This window comes from Malaclemys terrapin, chromosome 19 (assembly GCF_027887155.1).
Source record: "Malaclemys terrapin pileata isolate rMalTer1 chromosome 19, rMalTer1.hap1, whole genome shotgun sequence".
Taxonomy (NCBI): Eukaryota; Metazoa; Chordata; order Testudines; family Emydidae; genus Malaclemys; species Malaclemys terrapin.
The window spans coordinates 10,075,492-10,100,513 of record NC_071523.1 but is presented as its reverse complement, the minus strand read 5'-3'; the positions used below and the strand labels follow the sequence as shown (position 1 = coordinate 10,100,513).

General features: G+C 44.7%; 1 protein-coding gene across 1 annotated transcript in view; it reads right to left on the bottom strand.

Annotated features, from left to right (window-relative positions):
* The window catches only part of LRRC38 (leucine rich repeat containing 38), a 29,279-nt gene extending 4,875 nt beyond the window's left edge, over positions 1-24,404 (bottom strand). The window contains exon 1 of the mRNA XM_054009335.1: positions 23,642-24,404. Coding sequence (XP_053865310.1) covers positions 23,642-24,404 — 763 coding nt within the window. The remainder of the gene's footprint in view (positions 1-23,641) is intronic.
* Positions 24,405-25,022: the final 618 nt, after the last annotated feature.

The window sequence follows — 25,022 nt, the reverse complement described above, 5'->3', positions numbered from 1 at the left end:
CGCCCATGGTCTCAAGTTAGCAAATTAACATTTGATTAATACTTTGATAAAATGTTATTAGTATAAAATATATATGTTGAATTCTGATTTGGGGTCCATAGGAATGGAGTAACTCCTTTGATTGTCCGACAGGTACATGTCTAGGGGATAAAGCAAAGAAACAGTGAAAGCATATGAAAATAGAGATTGTCTCCTTTATGTCTTAAGGCAGGGCATTGGTCCCTTGGAAGGGAGGTGGAAGGGTGCCATATCATTATAGTGACATGTGCCAATATTTCATAAACTCAAGGTTGGATCTGTGGGAAGACTGTTTTCCCTTCAGGAGAAACACAATAGGAACAGGGATCCTTTGTTCAATTTGAAACATTGGATGAAACATAATTATTCCGTTATTGCTTCAACATCTGGCATTTCTACTGACCAAGCAGATCTTAGCAAAGGCAATGTTAGTTTGTTTACCCCAGCTTTCTCGTAGCTGATCACTATTAGTTAGGCCTCTGGTCTCCAGACCAAACTCTGGACTTCGGGTCTGAAAAAAAGCTGGCACAATCCATATATACCAGGTTGTTATATAACATGCACATGGATTTTAACCCTTCAGGGTCGTTAGCATGATGGACTCTACTTGGCTATTGAGGATAGGAATGTAAAGGGGAAATACGAGAAATGTGTATTAGTGGCCTGGGAGCCGCTACTGGTCTATTTGATACATTCTTCCCTTTGTCTGCTGGTGAGCACAGAATAGCTGGAAAGGCCCCTGGCCGCTCAGGTTTTGACCCTGTATCATTGCGTGCTCACAGTTCAAGGTGTGTTTCTGGGGCAGTACTGCATGAACACAGTTCCCACTTCATTTCAATTACATGGAGAGTTGTTACAATAGGACTGGATGGGGGTGTTTACGACTATCAGATTGAGACGGTTGAAGCTAGTGATCTAGATGTGACAGGCAGTCTGGACCCGGCTTAGCTGTTACATATTAGTTGCTTCATTTGGGATGTGGTTAGGTTGAAGTCCATCCTAGACTCATTGTTCCACTGTCTTTTTGACCCTTTCATGTTACAACCCTGGTTTACTAAATTCTGGCTCCTAAACCTCTCGGCACAACCCTGGCTAATCCTCCCAAGGTTCTATCCTCTTCACTGTGCCCCATGTTCCTCTTACCCATAGCACAATACGCAGCCACCCGCCAACTTCTCCATAGCAAGCTAGCAAAAGAGGACACCGGTCTGCATGCCCAAGGCTGGGTGGCAGAGGATGCTACTGAGCGGTTTCCACATGAAAAATTGCCACCTGGAGCACGAGCTGCATGTTCTAAGCTTGGAGGGCAGTGGAAATGTGTGCCGGACAGCCACGCACACTGGTTGGCTATGTGGACCTTTTGAAACCATCCTGTCTGCATCGCTAGCCAGCCTCCTATGAAGCTGCGGAAGCCAAAGGTTTCAAATGTCCTCTGGGACCTTCAGCAAATTGGGGCTGACCTGTATTTAAATAGGTCCATAAATGTTCCCTAGACTTTGTGCAGGCCGGGGGATGGATCGGTGCACTCAGCTAGTGGGAAGAGGGGGTACAATTTAATTATAATGTCTGTGACTAGTAGGGGCAGCTGGAGGAGGTAGGAGAGAAGGAACTGCTACTCCATAGCTTGCAGGGGTGTTTTCTGTACGCTCCAGGCACATCTGCAGATCTTTCCAGTACACGGCCTGTTCGCTGGAGCTTTGGACTGGGTCTTGCTAGCATTTGCACTTGGGATAGCCATTCTAACCTAGTTATTTATCCAGTGGTAACAAAAAGGGCAAAAAGCAAAATAAGATGGGAACAGAAGCCCCTCCCCTCCCAAGATCCCTGGGAAAGAAACCAGGGTGAAGAGAAAATGTAGAGGTCTTAGCAAGGGAGGCTAAGCCATAGGACCTAGATCTCTCTCAATTCTATCAGACGTTAAAGCCGTGAACAGTTATAAAATAACTCATTGCAATTTGCACACACAGCTATTGATTTACATTCGTCTCACCAGATTGTCACAAGTAAGAATTTTAGTTGTACTCAGAACGATACAATAATTACTACCAATAATATAGTGTATGAAAGCCTCATCTCCATGCAAGAGCCACCTAGTTCTCTGGGACAATGCACCTAAAAAAGGCCCTGATGAAGCGCATGAGAGCTGGACACAAAGCATTCTTGGAGAAGAAGGTTTGGCTATGGAATGAGCTACCAGAGGGGATTAGACTATGCCAGACAGGCACAGTTTTTTGCGTAAGCTTTTCTAGTGGAACTGGAAAGTTTTTTTCTATATTGCAAATAAACAAATGCACCTGTATACTCCAAACAGGCTTCCTAAAATCTGGGAAAGGAGAAGAGCAGAAGTCTGCTATGATTTATACTAACCTAATTTACCTATATGCTTAGCTAATACAGGGCCAAATTTTCAAAAGTGCCTTGTGTATAGGGTTCTGAACATGACTGAAAATCAGACCCCAATTTTGGATGATGAACACATGAAAATCTAGCCCGGGGCTGTTTTGAAAGTCTGACAGTGAAGTCCAACCTAGAAAACCCCAAAATAGATTTAATGTTATGCAAGCATCTTAATATGTTTTACAAATATTAATGCTGTGATTTTCAAAAGCTCGTAAGTGATTTAGGACCACATTTCCCAATGACTTTCAAAGGGCCTTGTGCTCCTAAATTGCTTAAGTGCTTTTGAAAATCTACCCTAAATTATTAAACTCCCTAATACCCTTGTTAGGCATGTATTATTCCCTTTTAATATATGGGTAAACTGAGGCACCAAGCATTAAAGAGCACACCACCTCCAGTGTGTCAATGGTAGACAAGAAATAGATGCCAGTGGCCCTGAACCCTGCAAAACCTTTGCATACATTTGCACCTAGAAATGAATTGTCCGCTGCACTGCTAGTTTGCAGAGAAAGCCTCATATGTTATAAGTTCAGTTTTATTCTCTCAAAGAAAAGGGACAATTTCTTTCCTCCTGCTTCTGAGAAATTTCCTTGCTATTCGGTTGTATCCTGAAAAATGCTTCATGTCAGGCTGCTACAATCACATTTTGGAACATAAAAGGACCTGACTGGCTAACTGTGCTGAAAAAAATCAGACTTTCATCATCTGAACCTTTGAGAAAAATCCTGTCTTTTAAAATTTCTTGGCTGATGCGTCACACTGGGTCGAAAGAGTCAAGTCACAAATCATGAGGCGATATGGCCAGGAAATAACAAAGGGAGAGAAAGAAACTTTCTGAAAGGGAAGTTGGAGAATGCTGCAAGAGAACTTCTTTGAACAGCACTGAAAGCTCATAACGGGTGCTGTAGCAAATCAATGGCGAATCATTTGGAAGGCTAGGAATTTGAGCCATTATGCATTTCATTGCAAATTGGAAGTTAGTCCTGATTCCATTAAATGATCCTGCCAAAATGGGACCATTTTCAGAGCAGAGAGCATGTACGATCCCAAAACTGCGGCCTCATTCACACGCTGGTTCTCTGAACCCTCGCTGATCGAAACTCTTGGTTGGGGAAGCTCAGGTTCCTGGCATATGGCTGAATCCCAATTCACTTTTTAATTTGAATTAATATTCACAGATATTCTTTTCCCATGAGTCCCTCAGTTTTAGCCATTCAGTCTCTGCATCTGTTTATGAGGGTGTCATCTTGCAGGCAGGGCTGGCGCTTCCATTTAGGTGACCTAGGCAGTAGCCTAGGGTGCCAGGATTTGGGGGGGCGGTGGCATTTTGCCTCCCTTGGCGGCAATTCGGCGGTGGGGGGTGCTTCGCTCTCTGGGTCTTCGGCAACAATTCTGCGGTGGGTCCTTCACTCGCTCTGGGACCTGCCACCAAAGTGCCCCAAAGACCGGGAGCGCGAAAGGACCCCCCTGCCGCAGAATTGCCGACGACGACTGGGAGAGCAGAAGGACCCCCGCCTAGGGTGCCAAAAACCCTGGCACCGCTCCTGCTTGCAGGGTGCTCAGTGCCCTCAATTTGCAGGACTGATTTTTACTCCTGGGCCTCTCTGCTGGGACTGCAGAGGGTTAAAGTAATGGGGAGCAGCAGGGTGGGAAGCATAGCTCCCCTTCTGCTGTTAAAATTACCGGGAGCTCCCCAACTACTGCTCCCAGATACTGGAGTTACTCCTATAACTCAGGGATTGGTCTGAGACCATCAACTCATCACATAGAGTCCATCAAAATAATAAAAACGTGTGGATACTTTTTATATAGACTGGAGTTGAAACAGAGCCCACGACAGCAAAGCTACATATGCAACTCCCCTGAAACATCCAGTTTCCTTATGATTTATTGAATACAATTTGTAGACTAGAAATAATGAAATCTAGCTGCTCTTTGCTTCTCAAACCCTAATTATATCTTAACGGTTAAAACACGTTGGAACATAAGTAGGGAGCAGCCAGCAGCGAATCAGGGAAACATATTGCAAATGAGAATGAACAGGAAGAGTTTGCTATGGGGAGGAGATCAGTGCCATGCTGTGACAGAAAAGTCTGCTCCAAGGGGACATAGGAAGGTTGCAGTTAAATACACGGAGATAATGGGGGGAGGGCGGGAGAGGGGAGAGAATCGGCAAATAGTCAGTCAGATGTGAAAGCAAATTTCAGTTTGAATGTGGTTGTGACCCTTTGGGCTTTACTAGCGTGAATACTCGTGAGCAACCCATTGTTTAGCTCAAATGACTGAATATTCACTCAGGCTGAAACTCACCCCAAATTCAGAGGGCAAGTGTAACCCATGCCTGCTTGGTGTGGTGCTCCGTCACCCTCTAGTAACTCCTAGACCTCTAGGATTGATGAGTCTGTACAGCTGAAGCTAAGAGGCAAGTGGCTTTTAGCTCATTCCGTAGAGACTCATACATAAGCTCTTGAGGTCCCAGGTTCAATCCCGCTGACTGGGGTCTGTCGGAATTACACAAGCACCACTTAAATTCCACGGGACTTAAATGCAATTTAAGTAACTGATAAGCTTTGAACTGGGGCTCTGCCCGGGCTGAATTTCATCCATAGAATAAAATTCTGCACTGACTCACTGACATTATTAGTGGTATTCCAGAAGTGCCCAGAGGCCCCGAATCAGGGTCTCAATGTGCTAGACATGGTACAAAAATGGAATAAAAGTCAAAGTCCCTGCCCCAAAGAGCATACAATCGAACATCTTTGCAGTCCCACTGAAGCCAGCGGTGAGAGTCAAGGCCCGATATGACCTCTTAGGTCAAAACTAGTTAATAGTGTGTTATTCTGAAATGTGTACGCCTGCTTTTCCTGTTTTCGTTTTACAGATACATACAGCCTTATCAAGAGCACTATGTCTGGTGCCATGAAATGGGTGGCGTTGTAATTATAATTCTAGGCATATGCACACACCTAGGAAAATCATAAAGTTGGGATGCATCGCTAGAGCCAAACTTCCTCAAGGGTGGTCAGATCCGATGTTCTAGTTTGGGCTGACCATCTATTAGCTTCCATAGCAATAGTTAGCTTGTGAATACTGTTCGGAGAAACAGTTCCAAACGGCCATGTTTTCCCATACACAAAATTCAAGGCATGTATTTCTCGGCGTAGATTGCCACAGTAGCTATTTGACTCCTGTTTGTTGCCAACACTCCTGTCTGTCACGCCCTTATTACACAGACAACATTGATTGCAGACAAAGAACAAAAGAAAGAACAACTCTAAAATCCTAAGGAAAGACAGAACACAGCCCTGGCCTCTGTAACATTCAGCATCTGGACTAAAATTCAAAACGGCAGCTACCCCGTGCAGTAGGCAAGGGAACTCCAATCCATTTAAGGGGACAGCGCACAGTAAACAGAGTGAAAGCTTTCCTTTCCTATTACAGTTACACAGAGCAAACAGGCAAAAAAATAGGGGTATGGAGATATAGTGTTATGGTAAGTGGCACTGTAATAAAGAAGGCTCCTATTTTCTGGTACATCTGAGTTGTAGTCAGCACAAGTCTAGAGGAGGGGCGCAGAAGGTGGTTTTAAGCCACCTTTGTGCCCACTAATCCTGGGGTTCAGTGGGGGTACTGACCTGGTCCTCAATTTAACTATTTAACTTAGAACAGCCTAATTTATACTGTCTGCCTATGTTCTTGGACGCACTGTTCCAGCAACCAGAGATCACCCTGGCATAAGTACATCCTGGCTGTTCCCCCTGACCCAGCATGTAGCAGTTTCTATAAAGGAGGAATCCTTCACGGTCTGGATTCACCAGCATTAGGGCTGTGTTGTGTGCTGGAGTGGCACAAAGCAGCATCCATGCACAGGCGTATTGGAGCCAAGATAGACACTATTTTCTTGAGAGAAAAAGAAATTGAGAGAAACAGGAGAAAGAGACATTGTTTCTAGGTGCATCACCTCCTGGAGCCTGGGAATAACTCAGCATGGTGATGGGTCCAGTATCTAAGAGGCAGATTTTCTTTGTGTGGTACCGGGGAAGATTGGGGCCCAATCCTGCACAACTGAGGTCAATAGTAGTTTTACTGTTGACCTCAGTGGGAGCAGGATTGAGCCCAGAGGGAATATGTCAGCTCTGTTCCTTGCCCCGTATGACATTTCCCGTCTTCACCTTACATCAGGATGTAAAGCATCCAAATCAAAGAGCGTTTGTATTGTACTGAGCCCTGGGGGAATATTTCCTGCTGTGTGTGAACTAGACTAGAGTGTGTTGCAGTGATGGAAAGCCTGATTATAAAACAAAACACACACACACACACACATACAAAGTGCTCCTCTTTGTGTAGCTGTGGGTCCTGGAATCTAGGTCACGCTCTCAAACAAACCAGATTAGATTGGAATTTTCTACTTGCTTTAGTCTCTCACTCTCCGACATGCTAGTTTAGCCCGGAGTTTTCACAGAGTTCTTAGTCATGGAAACTAATAAATGCCACGGGCAAAGCTCGGCCTGAGACAAAAGAGGCCTTGCTATCTCCCAGCTATGGCTCACCCACACTGTGTATGTGCCTTATGGTTGAGACCAGGGGCGGGGCGGGGGGAAACAAAACGCTAAAGCTTTTTTGGGAATAACCTAACGTGACTGCATTACTCATTGGGAGCTGGAGTCGGTGGGGGTGGGAGAGAGAGAGACCGTGTATTGTTCCATTCAAATTGGTGAATTAACTTGGTGAGCTTGTTCCAAAGCCCACTAAAGTATGGGGGTTTTCCTGTTGACTTCAAGGGGTTTTGGATCAGGTCCTTTATTTGTAACAGGAGTGATAACAATAGCAACGTCTCCAACTGCGCATGGAGTCCAAGATAAGGCAGGACACCAGTGGTTTTCAACATTTTCACTTGCGGACCCCTAAAACATTTTGAATGGACGTGCAGACTGCTTTCAACCCGGACCACGGGTTGAAAACTACTACAATACAATTGCATCATATCTACCGATTGCCGACTGGAAGTGCTACATACCTGGGCAACACATGATGAATTTAGTAAGATATGTGGACCATAACAATTCCTTTCTTGCCTTTCATAGCTTGGTGTCATACCCTTCATGCTATTTAAATGTGAGTTGTCTTCAGCATCATGAAACTTGAGTCCATTATTTCAGAAGTACAGATGTTCTGCATTCGAGAAGAGGTCCTATCTCATATCTAGCAACAGATCCACACAGTGGATCTTAAATCCACTGGTCTGTCTCCTCTGTACATGGAACTCCCTCCCACAAGTGATCCTGGGGGTTCTGTGCAGGAAGGAAGGGCAAGACAGCCTGCTGCAAAGTGGTCAGCATTAATTACAATGGTTATTTCCCGACAGGGAGGCTGCTGCACAGAGTGGCTTCCCCACCTAGTCCGTATCCTCTCCACCCACCTGGGTCAGAGGGCCAGAAGAATGATGACATTTAAGCTCAGCTCCTCATCTTCTGACAGATGTATTGTCCATTTGTCTACCATTTATTGCTTCTTTCTTCCTCTCTGCAGTGAAAATCAGCAGGGATGATCTAACCCTTACCGATCTATTATACCATAATAGAGAAAGACTGAGATACTTTCCAGCAATGGGTCGCACAGGTATTAACCTACTGAGCCACTCTAGCAAAGGCATAAATACACAGTGCATAAGGATTTGGGACTTTTTTTTAGATAATCCTTTTGTCACTTAAATGTGTGCAAATCCCAGGGGCTGCAATAACAAGCTGTTGAAAATAAGGACTGCAAAGTGTCCTCGTCTTGACTGAGAACCCCCGCGACTTTTCTTTAATCGTCGTGTTTAAAATTTGTTTAACAACAGAACCCAGAGCTCCAATCAGGATTGCGGACACACCATGCAAACATGTCTGAATCTGTTGATACTCACCCCTTCTTGTCAACTGTTCGGAATGGGCCACATCCACCCTAATTGAATTGGGCTCGTTAGCACTGATCCCCCCCACTCGGTAAGGCAACTCCCATCTTTCCATGTGCTGTATATTTATACCTGACTACTGTATTTTCCACTCCATGCATCTGATGAAGCAGGTTCTAGCCCACGAAAGCTTATGCCCAAATAAATGTGTTAGTCTCTAAGGTGCCACAAGAACCTGTCCTTGTTTTTGCTGATACAGACCGACACTGGTCCCGCTCTGAAACCAGTCACCATTCTGAAGGCCTAAAAAAACCAACTCAGTGGGAATTTCAGCACGTTGACTGGAATGCAAGCACAGAGCGAAAGGAAGGAAAGAGAGGCCGTGCCCCACCAGGTAGGGCCGGCTGTGCCTGGCCCAACGTGGGTGTGCAAGGGGGGGGGCGGGACGACAGCATGAGAAGCTATTTGCTTGTGCCCCCAATGAATTCCCACTGAGTGCACCAGCCTCCCACAATAGAGTCACCTCCACCAGCTCTGTGCTGATCCCATCTCCCTGCATGGTGTGAGTGGGCTGAAAGAGAGAGTGGGCATGGTCAGTATAGACCTGAGCCCCCGTGATTCTTCACTCCTGTTGCAATGGTTGAAGACAGGGGTCATTGCAACAGCGATACAAGTTAGGATTGCCCCAGCCTATACCAGATGCTTCGCCCTCTGAATGTGGAAGGTGGCAAGCTGACTCCCTTCTGCGCCTTAGGCACCAGCACAAATCTACCCCAAGGACTCCCCTAGGTTCCCCAAAGTGATTGGGGAGGAGTTGGCTCCTGAAACAGACAGTAGAGTCACTCAGGTCAAAGAGTGGTGCCACGGTCATGTTCTCTAGGAGGAGGCCATTGGTGTCGTGTGCCTGCACACCGTCCCCACCATGGCATAGGACTTAAAGCCACAGTTCAAGCCCAAACACCTAGACTGCACTGTTTCCTATGCGTGATTCCTGGTGCAACAGAGAGGTCTGAAAACAGGACATTAGATAACAGAAGATCAAGACATGCACAGCTAGCATTACTTATGTGCTTGCATAATATGAAGCTCCAGTTTTACATACGGATCGTTTAGACTAGGTCTTTCCGCCACCAGATGGAAGATAAGATCTTCCCCGGTGAGTAATAAAAATCCTTTTGAGCCTCCTAGCAAATTATAACAACCTTGCCAGAAGACAAACTGTACAGAAGTGGGCAAAATGTGTACAGAGATCCTCAACAGAGTATCAGTTGTGTTCTGGAGCCCTAGAGAACTTGCCCCACTGCAATCCTCCACTGCTGTCTAAAACCTGACAAAGAACGGGGCTTATTTATGTTATGCTGCTTGACACGAATAGTAAACCCATAGTCGGGTACATCAATAGACTACATGGTCATAGGGCAACCAGATGTTCTGATTTTATAGGGACAGTCCCAATATTTGGGGCTTTTTCTTATATAGGTGCCAATTACCCCCCACCTCTGTCCCGATTTTTCACACTTGCTATCTGGTCACCTTACACGGTCACCAATCTCAGATGCTGGCCTGTCCAAGTTTTTAGTGATTTTACTAGTGCAGCACTAGAATTTGGTCCAAGAACAAGTGCCCAAGTTATCCAGCCCTTTGGAGATAAAACTTCAGTTAATGGGAGAAAATGTAAAAACCTAGCAGTTGAACGGTTCCTTTCTGTAAGTCCACAGTCCCTTCAAGAAAAGTTCTATAGGATGTAATAGGAATGTTACCTTTTCTAGAGGTTTTTGAACTGTCCTATTCAGTTTAATAGAGAATTCTATCCTGGCTACACAATTCTATAAGGTCCCCCCGAGCCATGGGCTGACGTGACAAAGGCACATTCGTTTTCATGGCCAGCAGCACACATGGGCATGATGTGGCCAGCACTATGTCCAACCGCACTGGCAATGGGGATCCAGTGGGAAAGTGAGTGAGATCTGAACTGGCAACTTTCAGGACTGTGATGAAGACCCTGAACAACCCACCCACCTCCTACACAATTCTATAAAATGGCTAAAATAACCGGAGCGAGGATCTCATTCACTGTTCATTTCTATAGGTTTTGAGAGTAACTTCTATAGAACCCTGTTGATTTCACCCCTTTTAAAATTCTACCAGGCTTTCCCATAAAAGGTGTCTCATGGGGGCTGGGAAGTTTGAAGTTGAAAAATTAGCTGGAGCTAATAAAGATGACAGTTATATAAGTAGGGTGACAAGACAGCAAGTGTAAAAAATCGGGACGGGGGTGTGGGGTAATAGGAGCCTATATAAGAAAAAGCCCCCAAAAGCGGGACTGCCCCTATAAAATCGGGACGTCTGGTCACTCTATATATAAATCAACTTGCTCCCACCCAGTGTACAGAAAAGCCGCTTCTTCATACCAAACACAAATCTGTAAATGAAATAACAAGTGTTATAAATATGTCACGTATGTTATTTTGGTCAGGGTCACCCTTTATCTTGTAAACTCCAGCTGTCCCAAGGACAAGGTCGTACGTTCTGTATCTTTCTGGTGTGTCATTTGCAGAGACAGATGTATTCATGTTGCAAGCAGTCTATTGTTTCTCATTCTTGTTATTATGGGAACACTTAGAACCCCAGGCAGAGATCAGGCGCTAGGCATTGCACTAGGGCCTTTATGTACACATGACAACAAGGTGGATGTGTCTTAAAGAGCTGACAGGCTAAATAAAGTTGGATGCTTGGGACTGATGGAGCTCTAGACCATATTTTGAAAGGAGGTGTGTTCTGAGGCACGTCAGGATATGTGTACTGTTTCTTTAAATAGCAGAAAGTGAGGAAGGATAGTGCTGAGGGAAGGTTCTAGGCAGAAGCTCTACTTATTTTAATACAATTCCTTGTTCAGTGTTCGAAGAACGGGACTCAGGGATGCTTTACTATTGTCACACGACAGAGAGGGAAGTGTTAAGGAGTCTTGCTGGTTGTTCTGCCTCCAATGGGGTAAAGCCCTGACAATCAGGTGAAGGCACTCACACTGCAGCTAATTCCTGTCTAAATGTAGAGTGGGGCAGGAGGACTATGCATCTGCTTAAGTGCTTTGAAAATGGATACAATCTGGAAAATGGATCTATATTCTCCCCCCACACACACACTTTTTTTTTTTTTTGGATGAAAAATGGAAGACAGTTTCAGCAAAAAATTGTTTCTCTTTTTAAAAACAGCTCTGTTAGAACACTGTGCCACGCAAAGAGATGTGACCCTGCCGTCCTACCCGATCCTAACAGCACACAAAACACCCAGATACAGTTAAGCTGTGTAGGAAATCGGCAACATTCAATATCCATGATTCAATCATGTTTGTCACTGGTGCTGGTGAGCCAAACAAGTTTCTAGCTACACACCAGCTGGCCCACTGATTGCTTTGAAATTGTCTGCTCTGGGATCTGATGGGAATATTTCCCCAGACGTCTGCAACGAGTGATGTTATATTGTCCGGTAACTTCTGATTTGGATTTATGTTCCTCTGGCTCGAGATAAGCAGCAAATAGCATAACTGGCCTCAGGGTAACTTGACTCTGCTTTAAAAGACCTTCTGAGTACATGCTCTGTCCTTGGTTATTCCTAATACTTAGGATGTTGTAGGAAATATTTGTATTAGTTATACCTTTTATATGGAATATTTTGAAGCCCATTAGTATTGCAATACCATTGCTTTAGTCTATTTTCCCTTTAGGGCTGGGATTGCCCCTTTTCTTTATACAGCACCCTACACAAATCCCAATTGGGCCCTTTGGGTGCTACCATACTATAAATATTTACTACTTCTTCTACTAATCATTATAATTCCCTAATACCAGAAACTTACTGTTGCCTTAGTTAATATTACATGTAAACTATCCATTGAATAATTGATAAATTTGTAAAAACCAACATATGTTGGCAGGCAATTAGCCAGCAGAAAGAGGGACTAAAACTTTATTGGTTACTGCAAATATTTTCCTCAACTCTATTTTAATCTGCATGAGTGAGTTACTGAAGATTATTGCAAGAGCATTTGAATTAAAAAAAATATATATGGAGATATACTGATCTCATAGAACTGGAAGGGATCCTGAAAGGTCATCAAGTCCAGCCCCCTGTCTTCAGGAGGCAGGACCAAGTACTGATTTTTGACCCAGATCCTTAAGCAGCCCTCTCAAGGATTGAACTCTCAATCCTGGGTTTAGCAGGCCAATGCTCAAACCACTGAGCTATCCCTCCCAACTTTCCTAGCAAAAAAGTAAAATTGATATTTGTCATTTTGGGTAAAATTGTAGCTGTTCGCTGATGTTACTGAGGTTACAAAGCCTTGAAATGCTTAAATGTGGCATTTTATTCCTTATATTGTATTTTGCCTCTAGTTATAGATCCCGTTCTTCTACTTTAACACTGTCACTAATGTCTTAGTTGTAGTAATAAGTACTAAGAGAGACTTCTGCTCTGAAGAGATTTGAACTGCCACTTGGCTCCTGCCTATGGCTACCAAAAAAGAAAGGCAAAAAAATTCAAATCTGGGTGTTTATAGTTAGGCACCTAATTCCACATTTAGAGACCTATAAATAGCCTACTTTTTTTAAAGGAGGCAAGTGCCCACACTTCCTCCTGACTTCAATTTACCTTCAGTTAGAGCTGACTGCTCATCACCTTTGAAAATCAGACTATTTGTTTTGGATCCTAAATGTAGATTGAGCCCGAAACTTTTGGCCAGAGAGAATTTGCAAAATAGGAATGACCAAAATTCTCCTGAAAATCCTAAGAAATGAGGAACAGAACAAAAGAAGCCAGTAACCGATCGTTTTACTGCAACTGAGCAGGATTCAGTGTATAAATAAAAACCCGTGCACGGTGCTTGTGGAGGAATCTTATTTCTGTTAGGGGATTCTGCATGAATAGACTAAAAGCTGCTGAATGTGTGAGATGTCTCGGAGCTTTTAATTCCATTCCTGGCCTTGGATGTTATGTACTAAGCTATTGATGTGTTAGTATATGCATTGATACCTGATGAAACGCTGTGCTGTGGAAATGGACTGTAGTCTCCTGCCTTTTCGGTGGAAGCTTGATCTAATTCTACACTAGCACGCAGTGTAACGGCAGCCTTGTTTGTATAGCAGAGAAACAGGTACAGGTACTACTGGCAGGAAGACAGGAGTGACAAAAAGGTCAGTAGTTTCATTGACTTTCCACTTGACTAGAAATTTAAATAAAACTTGTGCCTTTACATATAGGGCACCATTTGAAATTAACATTTACCATTTTCATTGAGTCCATTAGGGCCACTGATGTCAACGTGGCCAGGATCTGGCTGCTGGCAGCAAGAACCTACATCAGGAGTGCAGATAAATTGAAGCACACTGTTTTGGACTACATACCATGACTTGGTCATCTATTGACTCTCATCCATCGTAACCTTTCCCTCTGATCTCACCCCACTCCATTCTACAAAAAACCCACTGTTACTAAAGTTGTTCTTTTCCATTGCTCCACCCTTGGAATCCCACATTGGTTTCCTGTTCAATTCAACCTCCACTTCCTCACTCCGGAAAACTTGCCCATAATCTCATCTCCACCTACTGTGTTTCACGGCTCCCATTTTCTCCTACTCCCTCACTCAGACCTAGCCTGCTTCCCAGTTCTGTTGTGCAGCTCATCTCTAAGCGGTCTATATCGGGGAGGTGGCTGACTACAAAACTGCTCATTGCAGTAGCACAGCAGGATGTACGTCAGCTGTGATATGAAGCCAATGCCCTTTGGCTCTCCTAAGGTCATATGTGACTCTTGTGCACACAGTTTTCTAAAACGGAGCAACAGCTGATCAAAAGAATGCCTGGCAAACAACAGAATGACGTGGGGCCTTTGTATTTTCACGTGTGATTTCCTGCCACCAGTGGGGTCCCTTCCAACAATTTTCAAATGGAACCAGAGAGCTATGATTCCACTGTTACTTCAGCACAGGAGATGTGGCGGTGACTCTACTAGGCTTAGATGAGCAATCTCCCACTGTTGCTCTCTCACTGGTGGGACCATTGATAGAAGCACTAGTGTAGACAGCATTGTTATTTAAACTACTGTGTCAGCTAACCACGTTCAGAGCACTGGTAAATAGTGCACCAATGAAAACCAGTTCCCTAGCTGCACTACAGCGCCCTCTGTTGGGACCGTTGATTTCCTACATTTATAACCACTGAAAATCGGTTAGGGAGTTTGTGAGTGGCCAACACAGCAGGCATCTTACTCTAGAAAAGGAGGTGGTGCATCACAGGGATTATACCAGACCATATTGGTTTGATAGTCGCCATTCACAGTCTCTACCTTCTGCTTAAATTGATGCAAATCATTGACATAGCTCTACGACTGCAGCGTTTTCATAGAATCATAGAACATCAGGGTTGGAAAGGACCTCAGGAGGTCATCTAGTCCAAGCCCCTGCTCAAAGCAGGACCAATCCCCAATGAAATCATCCAACAGATTTTTGCCTCATATCCCTAAATGGTCCCCTCAAGGATTGAGCTCACATCCCTGGGTTTAACAGGCCACCGCTCAAACCACTGAGCTATCCCTCCCCCTAGCATATATAGTTTTAGCATATAAGACCATCAACGCCTTTTGTTCCTATAAAATGTAGGGGGAAGTTAAGTGGGATATGCATTAAATAGCAACAAGATGAGAATGCCTGTACTATTGACACTAGGTTTAGTGGCACAGTGGCTGCTCTTTGCAAGACCAATGCAGCACACCAGCTTCCTCGCCCTTCCTGAAAAGGCTTTTTCCTAAGACACTGAAAGGAAAAAAAAAAAAAAAAAAAAGAGGGCAAGATGACAGAAAGGAGACACCACAGTCACACTTCAAGGACTATTTAAACTCTAATTAAAAGTCATGTTAAAAATGCATTAGCCATTAGTAAACAAGGTCACGCTCACAGCTACCCAAGACATGTCCATGCAAGGTATAAAATAGCAATAGAGACCTCTACAAAGCACTTAATTAAATATGGGCACCCCAGGCTACTTGAATTCCCTTCAGGACCTGCATTTCATCGGAACCCATCTTTTGCATGCAAGTGGGGAGAATCAACGGGATCCTTTTACAGCATTTAATTTTTAAAATGGCATCTTCCTTCCAAGCCGTGTGCCCAGAAGGCTTTATAGGTTTAAATGATGAAATGGCCGAGTTAGGCCCCAATCCTGCAGTTCATGGCGCACCTGCAAGCAGCAAAGCATCAGGGCCTGCAGTAGTAAATAATAACATTATAAGAGTGAAATTAAGAAGTTTAGGCCTTTTCAGCTGAGATGGGACATATGAGAGAGAGAGAGCAGATGAGGTCCAGAGATACAGGAAGGTTGTTACAGATAGCAGGAGCAGCAGGGTTGTATTTTCATGGCATTGCTTCATTCTACATGAAGCAGCAAATACCAGAAATCTCATCAGACTATGGATGAAATCCTGGCCTTACAGAAGTCAAGGGCAAAATTTCCTTTGACTTCAGTTGGGTCAAGATTTCACCCAATAGTCCCAAGATCTCCCTAGACCAGCCCTGCAGACCCAGCAGACTTGGGCGGTTTGAATCGGCCTCTGAAAGTTATTCACACCAACCCTCCAAATGACCTGCATCAGTTCTCGCTTTTTTAATAGCACATTTCTTACCCCACTTCTATCAGGTTCCTTAAAGGAGCCCAGGTGAGCTCCTTCCCTCTTAAAGTTTCCACTCTGGTGAATCTGGACCTTGTCAATCACCTCTGGTAAAACCCAGCAAGCAAAAAATGAAATGTGTTATGGAATGGTAAAAGCCTCAAATGTGCAATTCCCTTGACTCCCTCAACCAACAGGGTCAAATCCTGGCAAAGCCAGCTCAGCCCTTGATCCAAACGAGACCTTTAATGGAAGAGACCCTGTCTTCTCTGCATAGACTCTACAGATCTGATGGAGGATTTCTTAAGAGCAGACATTTGCCCTGGTTTTCTCCCTCATTATTCTTAGCATTCTGTGCACCCGTCATCTAACTGGTTGCTGCGATTCAATGGTGCCACATGTATATCCAATGAAATTCACCCCCCGTGCATCGAGCCAGCATCAGTTTTAAACCTCCGGTTGAATTTCTTCCATAGTTTGGAAAGCACTTTTTGGATCCTTTCAGATGAAAGCTGCTATATACAATCCAAATATTATTATTACATTGACCTTCACTTCTTTTGACAGTTTAATGCATTGCACAAGTTGTCTTCACTAAACGTGGAACCACTTAGATGGGGGGAAATTGCCCTTTGTTCTGGATTGCGATGAAAATTCAACATTTTACATTAAAAAAAAAGTACTTGCCTTCCATAAAATTGGCAAAGTGATCAGCAGCCATTTGTTTTGAGTGCAAAACATTTTATGCAGCTCCTGTCACAAGTCTGCCTGCAATTTAGGGTGTGAGAAGAAGCACTTTTTGCTGAGTAATGCTTTATTTAGAAATAAAGGTTAGGTGCACAAAGGCTGAGATCTATAAAAGGAATCAAATGTCAGCTGTTTGTGCGAAGCAACAGAGCCAGATAGGCAGGAGCAGCATAGCTGGGAAGAGACTTTCTGGTCAAACAGTCGAAGACAGATCAGCAGAAAAAGTAATTTCAGAGGCCTTTTCCAGTACTTGCCCTGCTAATTAGAAATCAGGCACAATGGATGTAGGTTTTGCAAAACGTCATGAGTTGAATTGTGGTTCATATCCAGGTCACCGATTTATCCAAACATTTGGAGTGTAGGGGGAAGGAGGGTGTTTGGGATGAATTGTTCTGGGGTTTGGCCCATATCTGCTGCAGCAGAATGGAATTTCTATTCAGATGGGCTACACTGCAAAGTCGTTTGAATGTTTTTCAAACCTCATGAACTAGGGGTTGAACTTCATCAGCTGGGTGTCTATTTTGCAAAACCCAAACCCAAGGCACTTTTGGATCAGGACAGTAGCGGCTCCAGGCACCAGCGCTCCAAGCGCGTGCCTGGGGCGGCAAGCCGCGGGGGGCGCCCTGCCAGTCCCCCTGCGAGGGCAGCAGTCAGGCAGCCTTCAGTGGCGTGCCTGTGGGAGTCCGCCGGTTCGATGGCAATTCGGCGGCGGGTATACCGAAGCTGCGGGACCGGGGACCTCCCGCAGGCGGGCCGCCGAAGGCAACCCGCCTGCCGTGCTTGGGACGGCAAAAAAGCTAGAGCCCCCCCTGGATCAGGATCCCATTTTAAGGAAATGCCCAAATTTCAGGGGTGGTGTAGTTGGTGGTCTCGATACACCGTTCCAGTTTGTGTCATTCTCTGCTATACTGGAGAGGCAGGGCACATTAAACTGCATTTTCAACAGTCTTATTTTAAGCTCACAATCAAGAGTAATTTTACAGCATCCGAGTATCCTGAAGCTTCTCTCCCCCAGCGACTTAGTTTCTGTTTCTTTCCACCTGTCTCTGATCCTTACAGGGGCCATATTTCACAGTAGTATCTGAAAGCTGCAGTCCTGAGCCCCAATTCAGTCCTTAGTGCAGGTTAAAAATATCCTTATGGTTGTTATAGCAGCCACAGAATAGCAGACGTGTACCTCCTGCCTCTTCTGGCATGCTTTCTCCTCCTCCAATCCACCCTGATGCCCTGAACCAGCTTTGAGCCTGCCAAGGAGGTCCACTGAAATGGATGCGGCATTATAGCTGGTGCAAAGAGGCATAGGGCACTGATGAATCAGTCCCTCCCCCCTTAAATTTCCACCTGTATTTCAGGAGGGGGTGTCTTTCTTTTCTTTTCTTTTTAAACAGGAACTCAGTATTGTTGAATGAAAGGCATATGAGATTCCCAGGCTCAATAACTTTACAGCTCAGTCCCTGGACAATCTGTGTTGTTAATCCCGCCATATACCTAAACAATCTCAAGTGGAGATAATCACCAGCCAGTTCGCCACATCTCAGCTTTCCCCATTAGCGTGTACTGTGATATTCAAACACTGGAATTGCTCTAGAAGTGAAAAGGGAAAGCGTGGTGCTGAATTCAGACCTTTATCTTGAAACTTGCACAATTTGTCTCTGGCTTTCCTTTCTAAACTGTTTCCAGGCATAACGCTGGGTGCCCTACTTATCTTGATGTGCTGACAGCAAGAACACACCTCTGTGACTCCAAACTTGCAGCAGCACATCAGGGAATTCAGTTAGTCGGATCGCCAAATGTCCAGGTGGATTGCTGTTTGCATAGGCACCGACTCCGTGGGTGCTCCAGGGCTGGGAGCACCCATAGAAAAAATTAGTGGATGCTTAGCATCCCCAGGCAGCCAGCTCCTCCCCTTCCCCCCAGTACCTCCTTTCCATCGATCAACTCCTTCCCTTCCCTCCCAGCACCTCCTGCCCACCACGATCAGCTGTTTAGCGGCACGGGGAGAGGGAGGAGCGGGGACGGGGCGCACTCGGGGGAGAGGGTGGAACTGGGCAGGAAGAGGTCAGGCAGGGGCAGAGCAGGGGACAGGAAGAGGTGGGGCGGGGATGGAGTCTTGGGGAAGAAGTGGGGTAGGGGTGGGGCCTGGGGCAGAGTGGGGGCAGGGAGCCCAATGATTTTAAAGTATTGTTGAGAAAATCTTGCCCTTTGTGGCTTGGGTTTGCCCTCACCTCCTTGAGTAATACTTTCCTAAGTTTAATGACAGCCTGCCCTTTTAACAGCAGTAGCTTCGATGAGGCAATGTGAAATAGGGCTCCAACCCCTTCTGAATGTATGTACTTAAATTCACTCATGTGAACTGTCCCAGTGAAGTCAATGGCACTGCCCTGTCAGGCAAGTTAAGCAGGTGTTCACAGGATTGGGGAATAGGGACAGGGAGACCATTTCAGATAAAATAAGAACCTGCCCAAACCTTTGCTGCAAACTCAATCGTCTGAAAGCTTGAAAAAGTTTAGTGAATTTTTTTCGGTAAGTTGGTGAGCTCCTCTGCTCTGTTGATTCATAGAATCGTGGAATCACAGAAATGTAGGACTTGAGAAGTTATTAAGTCCAGCTCCCTGTGCTCAGGCAGGACCAAGTAAACCTAGACCATCCCTGACACGAGTTTGTCCAACCTGTTCTTAAAAATCTCCAGTGATGGCTATTCCACAACCTTCCTTGGAAGCCTATTCCAGTGCTTAACCACCCTTATAATTAGAAAGTTTTTCTTAATATCTAATCTAAATCTTTCTTGCTGTAGATTAAGCCCATTATTTCTTGTCCTACCTTCAGCAGATTTGGAGAACAATCGATCACTGTCCTCTTTATAACAGACCTTAACATATTTGAAGACTGTTATCAGATTCCCCCTCAATTGTCTTTTCTCAAGACTAAACATGCCCAGTTTTTTTAACTTTTCCTCATAGGACAGGTGTTCTAAACCTTTTATCACTTTTGTTGAAGAGAGTCCAGAGAAGAGTGATTTGTCCATGTTTCCTAAAGTGTGGTGCCCAGAATTGGACACAGTACTCCAGCTGAGGTGAGGCCTCACCAGCGCCAAGGAGAGTGAGACAATTACCTCCCGGATCTTACATACAACACTCACGTTAATACACCCCAGAATGGTATTAGCCTTTTTCGCATTTGCATAACATTGTTGACTCGTATTCTATTTGTGGTCCAAAACCTTACCAAAATCAAGATATATCACATCTGCAGCTTCTCCCTTATCCTCTAGGTCAGTAACCCCATCGAAGAAGGAAACTAGGGTGATTTGGCATGATTTGTTCTTAACAAATCCATGCTGGCTATTCCTTACAACCTTATTATTCTCTAGGAGCTTACAAATTGATTGTTTAATCATTTGTTCCAGTATCTTTCCACATATTGACATTAAACTGGCTGGTCTATAATTCCCCAGATTCTCTTTGTTCTCCTTTTTTAAGATAGATACTATGTTTGTCCTTTTCCAGTCCTCTGGGACCTCACCCATAGTCCCTGAGTTCTCAAAGATAATTGCTAATGGTTTCAAGCTTGCTTCAGCTAGTTCCTTAAGTACCCTACGATGAATTTCATCAGTCCCTGCTGACTTGAGTATATCTAACATATTCTTTATCCTGTTCTTTTCCTATTTTGGCTTTGTTCCTTCCCCCTTGTTGTTAATATTAATTATGTTAAGTATCTGGTCACAATTTACCATTTTAGTGAAAACTGGAGAAAAATAGGCATTAAAATACCTCAGCCCTCTTGATGTCATCAGTTATTAGCTTTTCTTCCCCATTAAGTAGAGGAACTATACTTTCCTTTGTCTTTCTCTTGCTCCTAATGTATTCATAGAACCTCTTCTTATTGTCTTTTATGTCCCTTGCTAGGTGTAACTCACTTTGTGCCTTAGCCTTTCTAATTTTCTCCCTACATGCTTGTGCTATTCTTTTATACTAGCAATTTGTCCATGTTTCCACTTTTGGAGAATTCCTTCTTGATTTACAGGCCATTAAAGAGGGAGCCATATTCTTTTATATTCTTCCTATCATTCCTTCACATTGGAATAGTTGGCAGTTTTGCCTTTAATATCAACTCCTTGAGAAACTGCCAGGTCTCCTGAACTCCATTTTCCCTTAGATTTTCTTCCCATGGGATCTTACTTCCCAGTTCTCTTAGTTTGTTAAAGTCTGCTTTTCCAAAGTCCATTATCCTTATTCTGATGATCTCACTCCTTCCTTTCCTTAGAATAATGAAATCTATCATTTCATGATCACTTTCACCCAAAATTCCTTCCACCTTCAGATTCGCTACCAATTCCTCCCTGTTGGTGAGAATCAAGTCTAAAATGGCTGCCCCGTGGTTACTTCCTCCACTTTCTGAAACAAAAATATTGTCCCCAACACATTCCAACAACTTACTGGAAATTTTATGTTTTACTGTATTACTTTTCCAACAGATCTCTGGATAGCTAAAGTCCCCCATTACTTCCAGGTCTTGTGTTTTGGATATATCTGTTATTTGTTCTAGAAATGCCTCATCCACCTCCTCGTCCTGATTTGGCGGTCTATAGTAGACCGCTACCATGATGTTACCTCTGTTATTTACCTCTTTTATCTTTATCAAGAGACTTCCAAGTGGTCTTCCTCTCATAGAATCATAGAAGATTAGGGTTGGAAGAGACTTCAGGAGGTCATCTAGTCCAACCCCCTGCTCAAAGCAGGACCAACACCAACTAAATCATCCCAGCCAGGGCTTTGTCAAGCCGGTCCTTAAAAACCTCTAAGGATGGAGATTCCATCTCTCACCTCCTTCTGGAGCTCAGAACAAATATATAGATATTTTTGGGTTCATCTGGGGTTGGAAATGGCTGAGACAAAACATTGTGACAAAGTGTTTTTAGCCTTGATGACCCCAGGAAGCACGGGAAATCCTGTAAGAAAACTTGATCTCTAGGGATTTCCAGGCTAAAGAACCACAGGTAAACTTAGGAACAGGCATAAGACCAATGGGAGGGTGAAAGTGGAGGGGGGGAGGAAGGTATTCTGGGAAGGGAGGCAGATTGGGGAGGGGAGGGTCTCATTATTCACTCTCTCTGGGGCACCTGGCATTGGCCACTGTCAGTAGACAGGATACTGGGCTAGATGGACCTTTGGTCTGACCCGGTACGGCCTTTCTTATGTTCTTATGTTCTTATTATTTGAATATTTTTGAAGGTGGAACAGATTGGGGTGGTTTGGGGGGGATGGGAGAAAGATTTGCTAAGAAAAAGGGGTGGAATGAGGGATAATGCTGGCTCAGGTAAGGAGGTGGGGGGGGGAAATGATCACAGCTTTTGCTCAGTTAAAGGTTCGGGGACAAAAATTAAAATGCCGTTGAGAAAAGGAGTTGGGGGAAATGGGTGAAGGTTCCGTTGGGACACAGAGGGGCAGATGGATGAAGGTTTGGCTTGGATACAGGGAAGAGATGGGCCAGGGTTTGGCTCAGATCCTGCCAACGCTCCGCTCAGAGACAGACCAAAGCTGGCCCCAGGCATCGTGGGGGAAGTAGGTCGAGATTCGGCTCACGCCCGGCGGGGGTGGGGAGATCAACCCTTTTTTCTCCCCAAATCACTTCATTCATCTCTAATAGGAGCTGGTTCCATTACATCCTTGAGCAACTAGGGCAAACAAGATTAATGTATCAAAAATGCCACCCAAGGTCACGAACACAGGGAGAGCTCACATAAGTGCTTACAGCCTCTCTGGTAACGAAGAGGAGGGGAAAAACTATTGAAATCATTTTCTTGGCTCATTCTGTGTTTTTCTCCCTCTGACACTCCATGAAATACACAGAGATGCTCTTTAGAGGATGGATTCTCCCTCTTTCTCCATCTCCTCCCATTCTCCCTGGCTCTCAAGCCTCAACCTTTTATCACCCACCCCCCATTCCTCCCCAGTCAAACATAGTTCTGCTCAGAAGCAGACTAGGCAGCCGTGATCTCATTAAGGGCGTTACTTTGTGGACCCCCAGTAACACTGTTAGCATCTACGCTCCTAGCAGTTTGTCTTTCACGTGCATCTTGGGGGCTGGTGGCATGAGTTTATGACCCGGTGCTTGTTGGGAACCATGAACTGTGGTTGATCTCTAGGTAAGGCTTGTAAGATTAACAGGAGCTTTGGGCAGGGAGAGTCTGGATTCCTGCACATGGCTGCTTTAATATTATTTCAATACACATCTGAAAAATAACTGGCCAAAACCCCAGAACGCCATTTGAGGTGTGTTCCAGATCCAAACCTGGATGCCGTTCCAAATTTTGCAGCTTGCGCTCTCATGTAAATTGGCTTCCAAAACTAAAAGCTATGTTATTTGTATGAAAACCAGCAACAACCAAGCTGGAATTTGAGATCCTAATGCAGGCAATCAAAAGCAACTAATTCCAGGAGAGGGTCAACAACCACAGTGGTATAAAATAGGATGCACGGACTGAACTATCCTGTGCTGCTTCACAGAAAATCTAGGCAGGGTAAGATCAGGTTCCCCCATGTGCTGGCACAAATATTCAGCCATTCAAAGGGCTTATTAAGGGAAATATATTTATTTACTTAATAGAAACCAAAGCCTGGAAGAAAATCAGTGCTGGGTTACCCTAATTGAAAAGGCTCCTTCTCAACTTGGATAGGTTTTAGTCTCAGGACCAAAATATCACATTTACTGGGAGGGGATGTTGTTACTAAAGGAAACCAGCTTCATTTTAAGGGACTTGCTGGTTCAAATGTGTAATTGTGGTAGGAGCAGAATTCACAGGTTGGATCACTGCAGGCAATACACCCAGACAGACAAGCTGACCAACAGGAACAGCGTGAGCGTGCACACACACACAAACACACACACACACACGCACTAGCTGCCTTGCAAGTCATTTAGCTTTACCTTTCTGAAGCTTGGATGCATTCTCTTGTATCCAGCTGAAGAGGTTGGCAAAGTCACAGTCACAGACCCATGGGTTGCCCTCTAGACGTATAGTCCGAAGGGACGGAAGTGCATCCAGGGCAGCCACGTTGAGGCTCTGCAAGTTATTGTCATTCAGTTCTAACACTTGGAGCTGTTCCAGGCTCTCAAAAGCAGCCTCGTCCACATCCACTAGGTTATTGTTCCCAAGGCTTAATTTTATCAGCTTCTCTGCCGACTTGAATATCCCAGCATCAAGCTGCGTTAAATTATTGTAGCTTAGGTCTAAAAACACCAGCTTGGTGGAACTGCTGAAAGTGCCCTCTTCTAAGGAGGTGATTGAGTTATTCCTGAAGTCCAAGTAGACTAGATCTCCATAAAATATAAAGAAATCAGCCGGTATCACCTGAATGTTGTTGTCAGCTATGAGAAGTTTCCGTACGTCCAGTGGAAACAGATTAGGAACCCTGGGGAGTCCTTGATCCCTGCAGTCTATAGTGTGGGAGTCCATACAGCTACAGAGAGGAGGGCAAAGATGCCCCAAGGGCAGGAAGAGCAGGCAGAAACAGAGAGAAAGTAGAAGGCAGAGGGGAAAGCATGGCCACATCGTCAAGGATTTGAAAGCTATGATGAGCACCGCTGCTAGGAGAAAGACATTTTGCTCAGCTGGGTAGCAGCAATGCCTGGTGGTTTGTGTGTGTGTGCGTGTGTGTGTGGTTGTATCCAAGAGATCACATATCATCATAGATCAGATAGCAGCCGACTAAGGAGGAGGGGGAGAGAGTGTGTGTGTGACTGAGGGAGAGAGGGAGGGAAGCAAATGTGAGGATTTACACTATCAGGGATTTAGACTGTAGGGAAGAGAGAGAGGACTGAGTGGATGGATGATCTTTGAAGGACTCCCTTGTTTTTGCAGGTTAAAGGAAGCAGGGAGCCTGTCTGCGTGTTTGCTGCTTATTCCAGCAAAAGGGAAATCAGACTCTCTCCTGTGGCTCTGCGAGCAGCAGTTAACCGGTCACCAGATCATGGTTAACTAGCTGTGAATGTGATGAAACCTGATGAAGTCAGTTATTTTATTTCTTTCCTCACCGGGCTGTGTTCCTAGCTCTAAAGACAGCCAGGCAGGGGGAGGGGAGGGAACCAGCCTGGACTGCTGCTAAAGTCTCTTTCTTTTCCATTTGCAAACAGGGGGGCAAAGACCAGCTGGGGCAGGGAACACTGACTTATGTTTTATCTGACTGCTCTTCCTGAAAGTACTGGCTTCTTTTGGTTCCGATCAAGTGTAACCTCAGTTAAATACGAGTCGACCTACCTTCCACGAAGGGGATAGAACCCATAATAGCACGAAGGGGCACTCGATCTG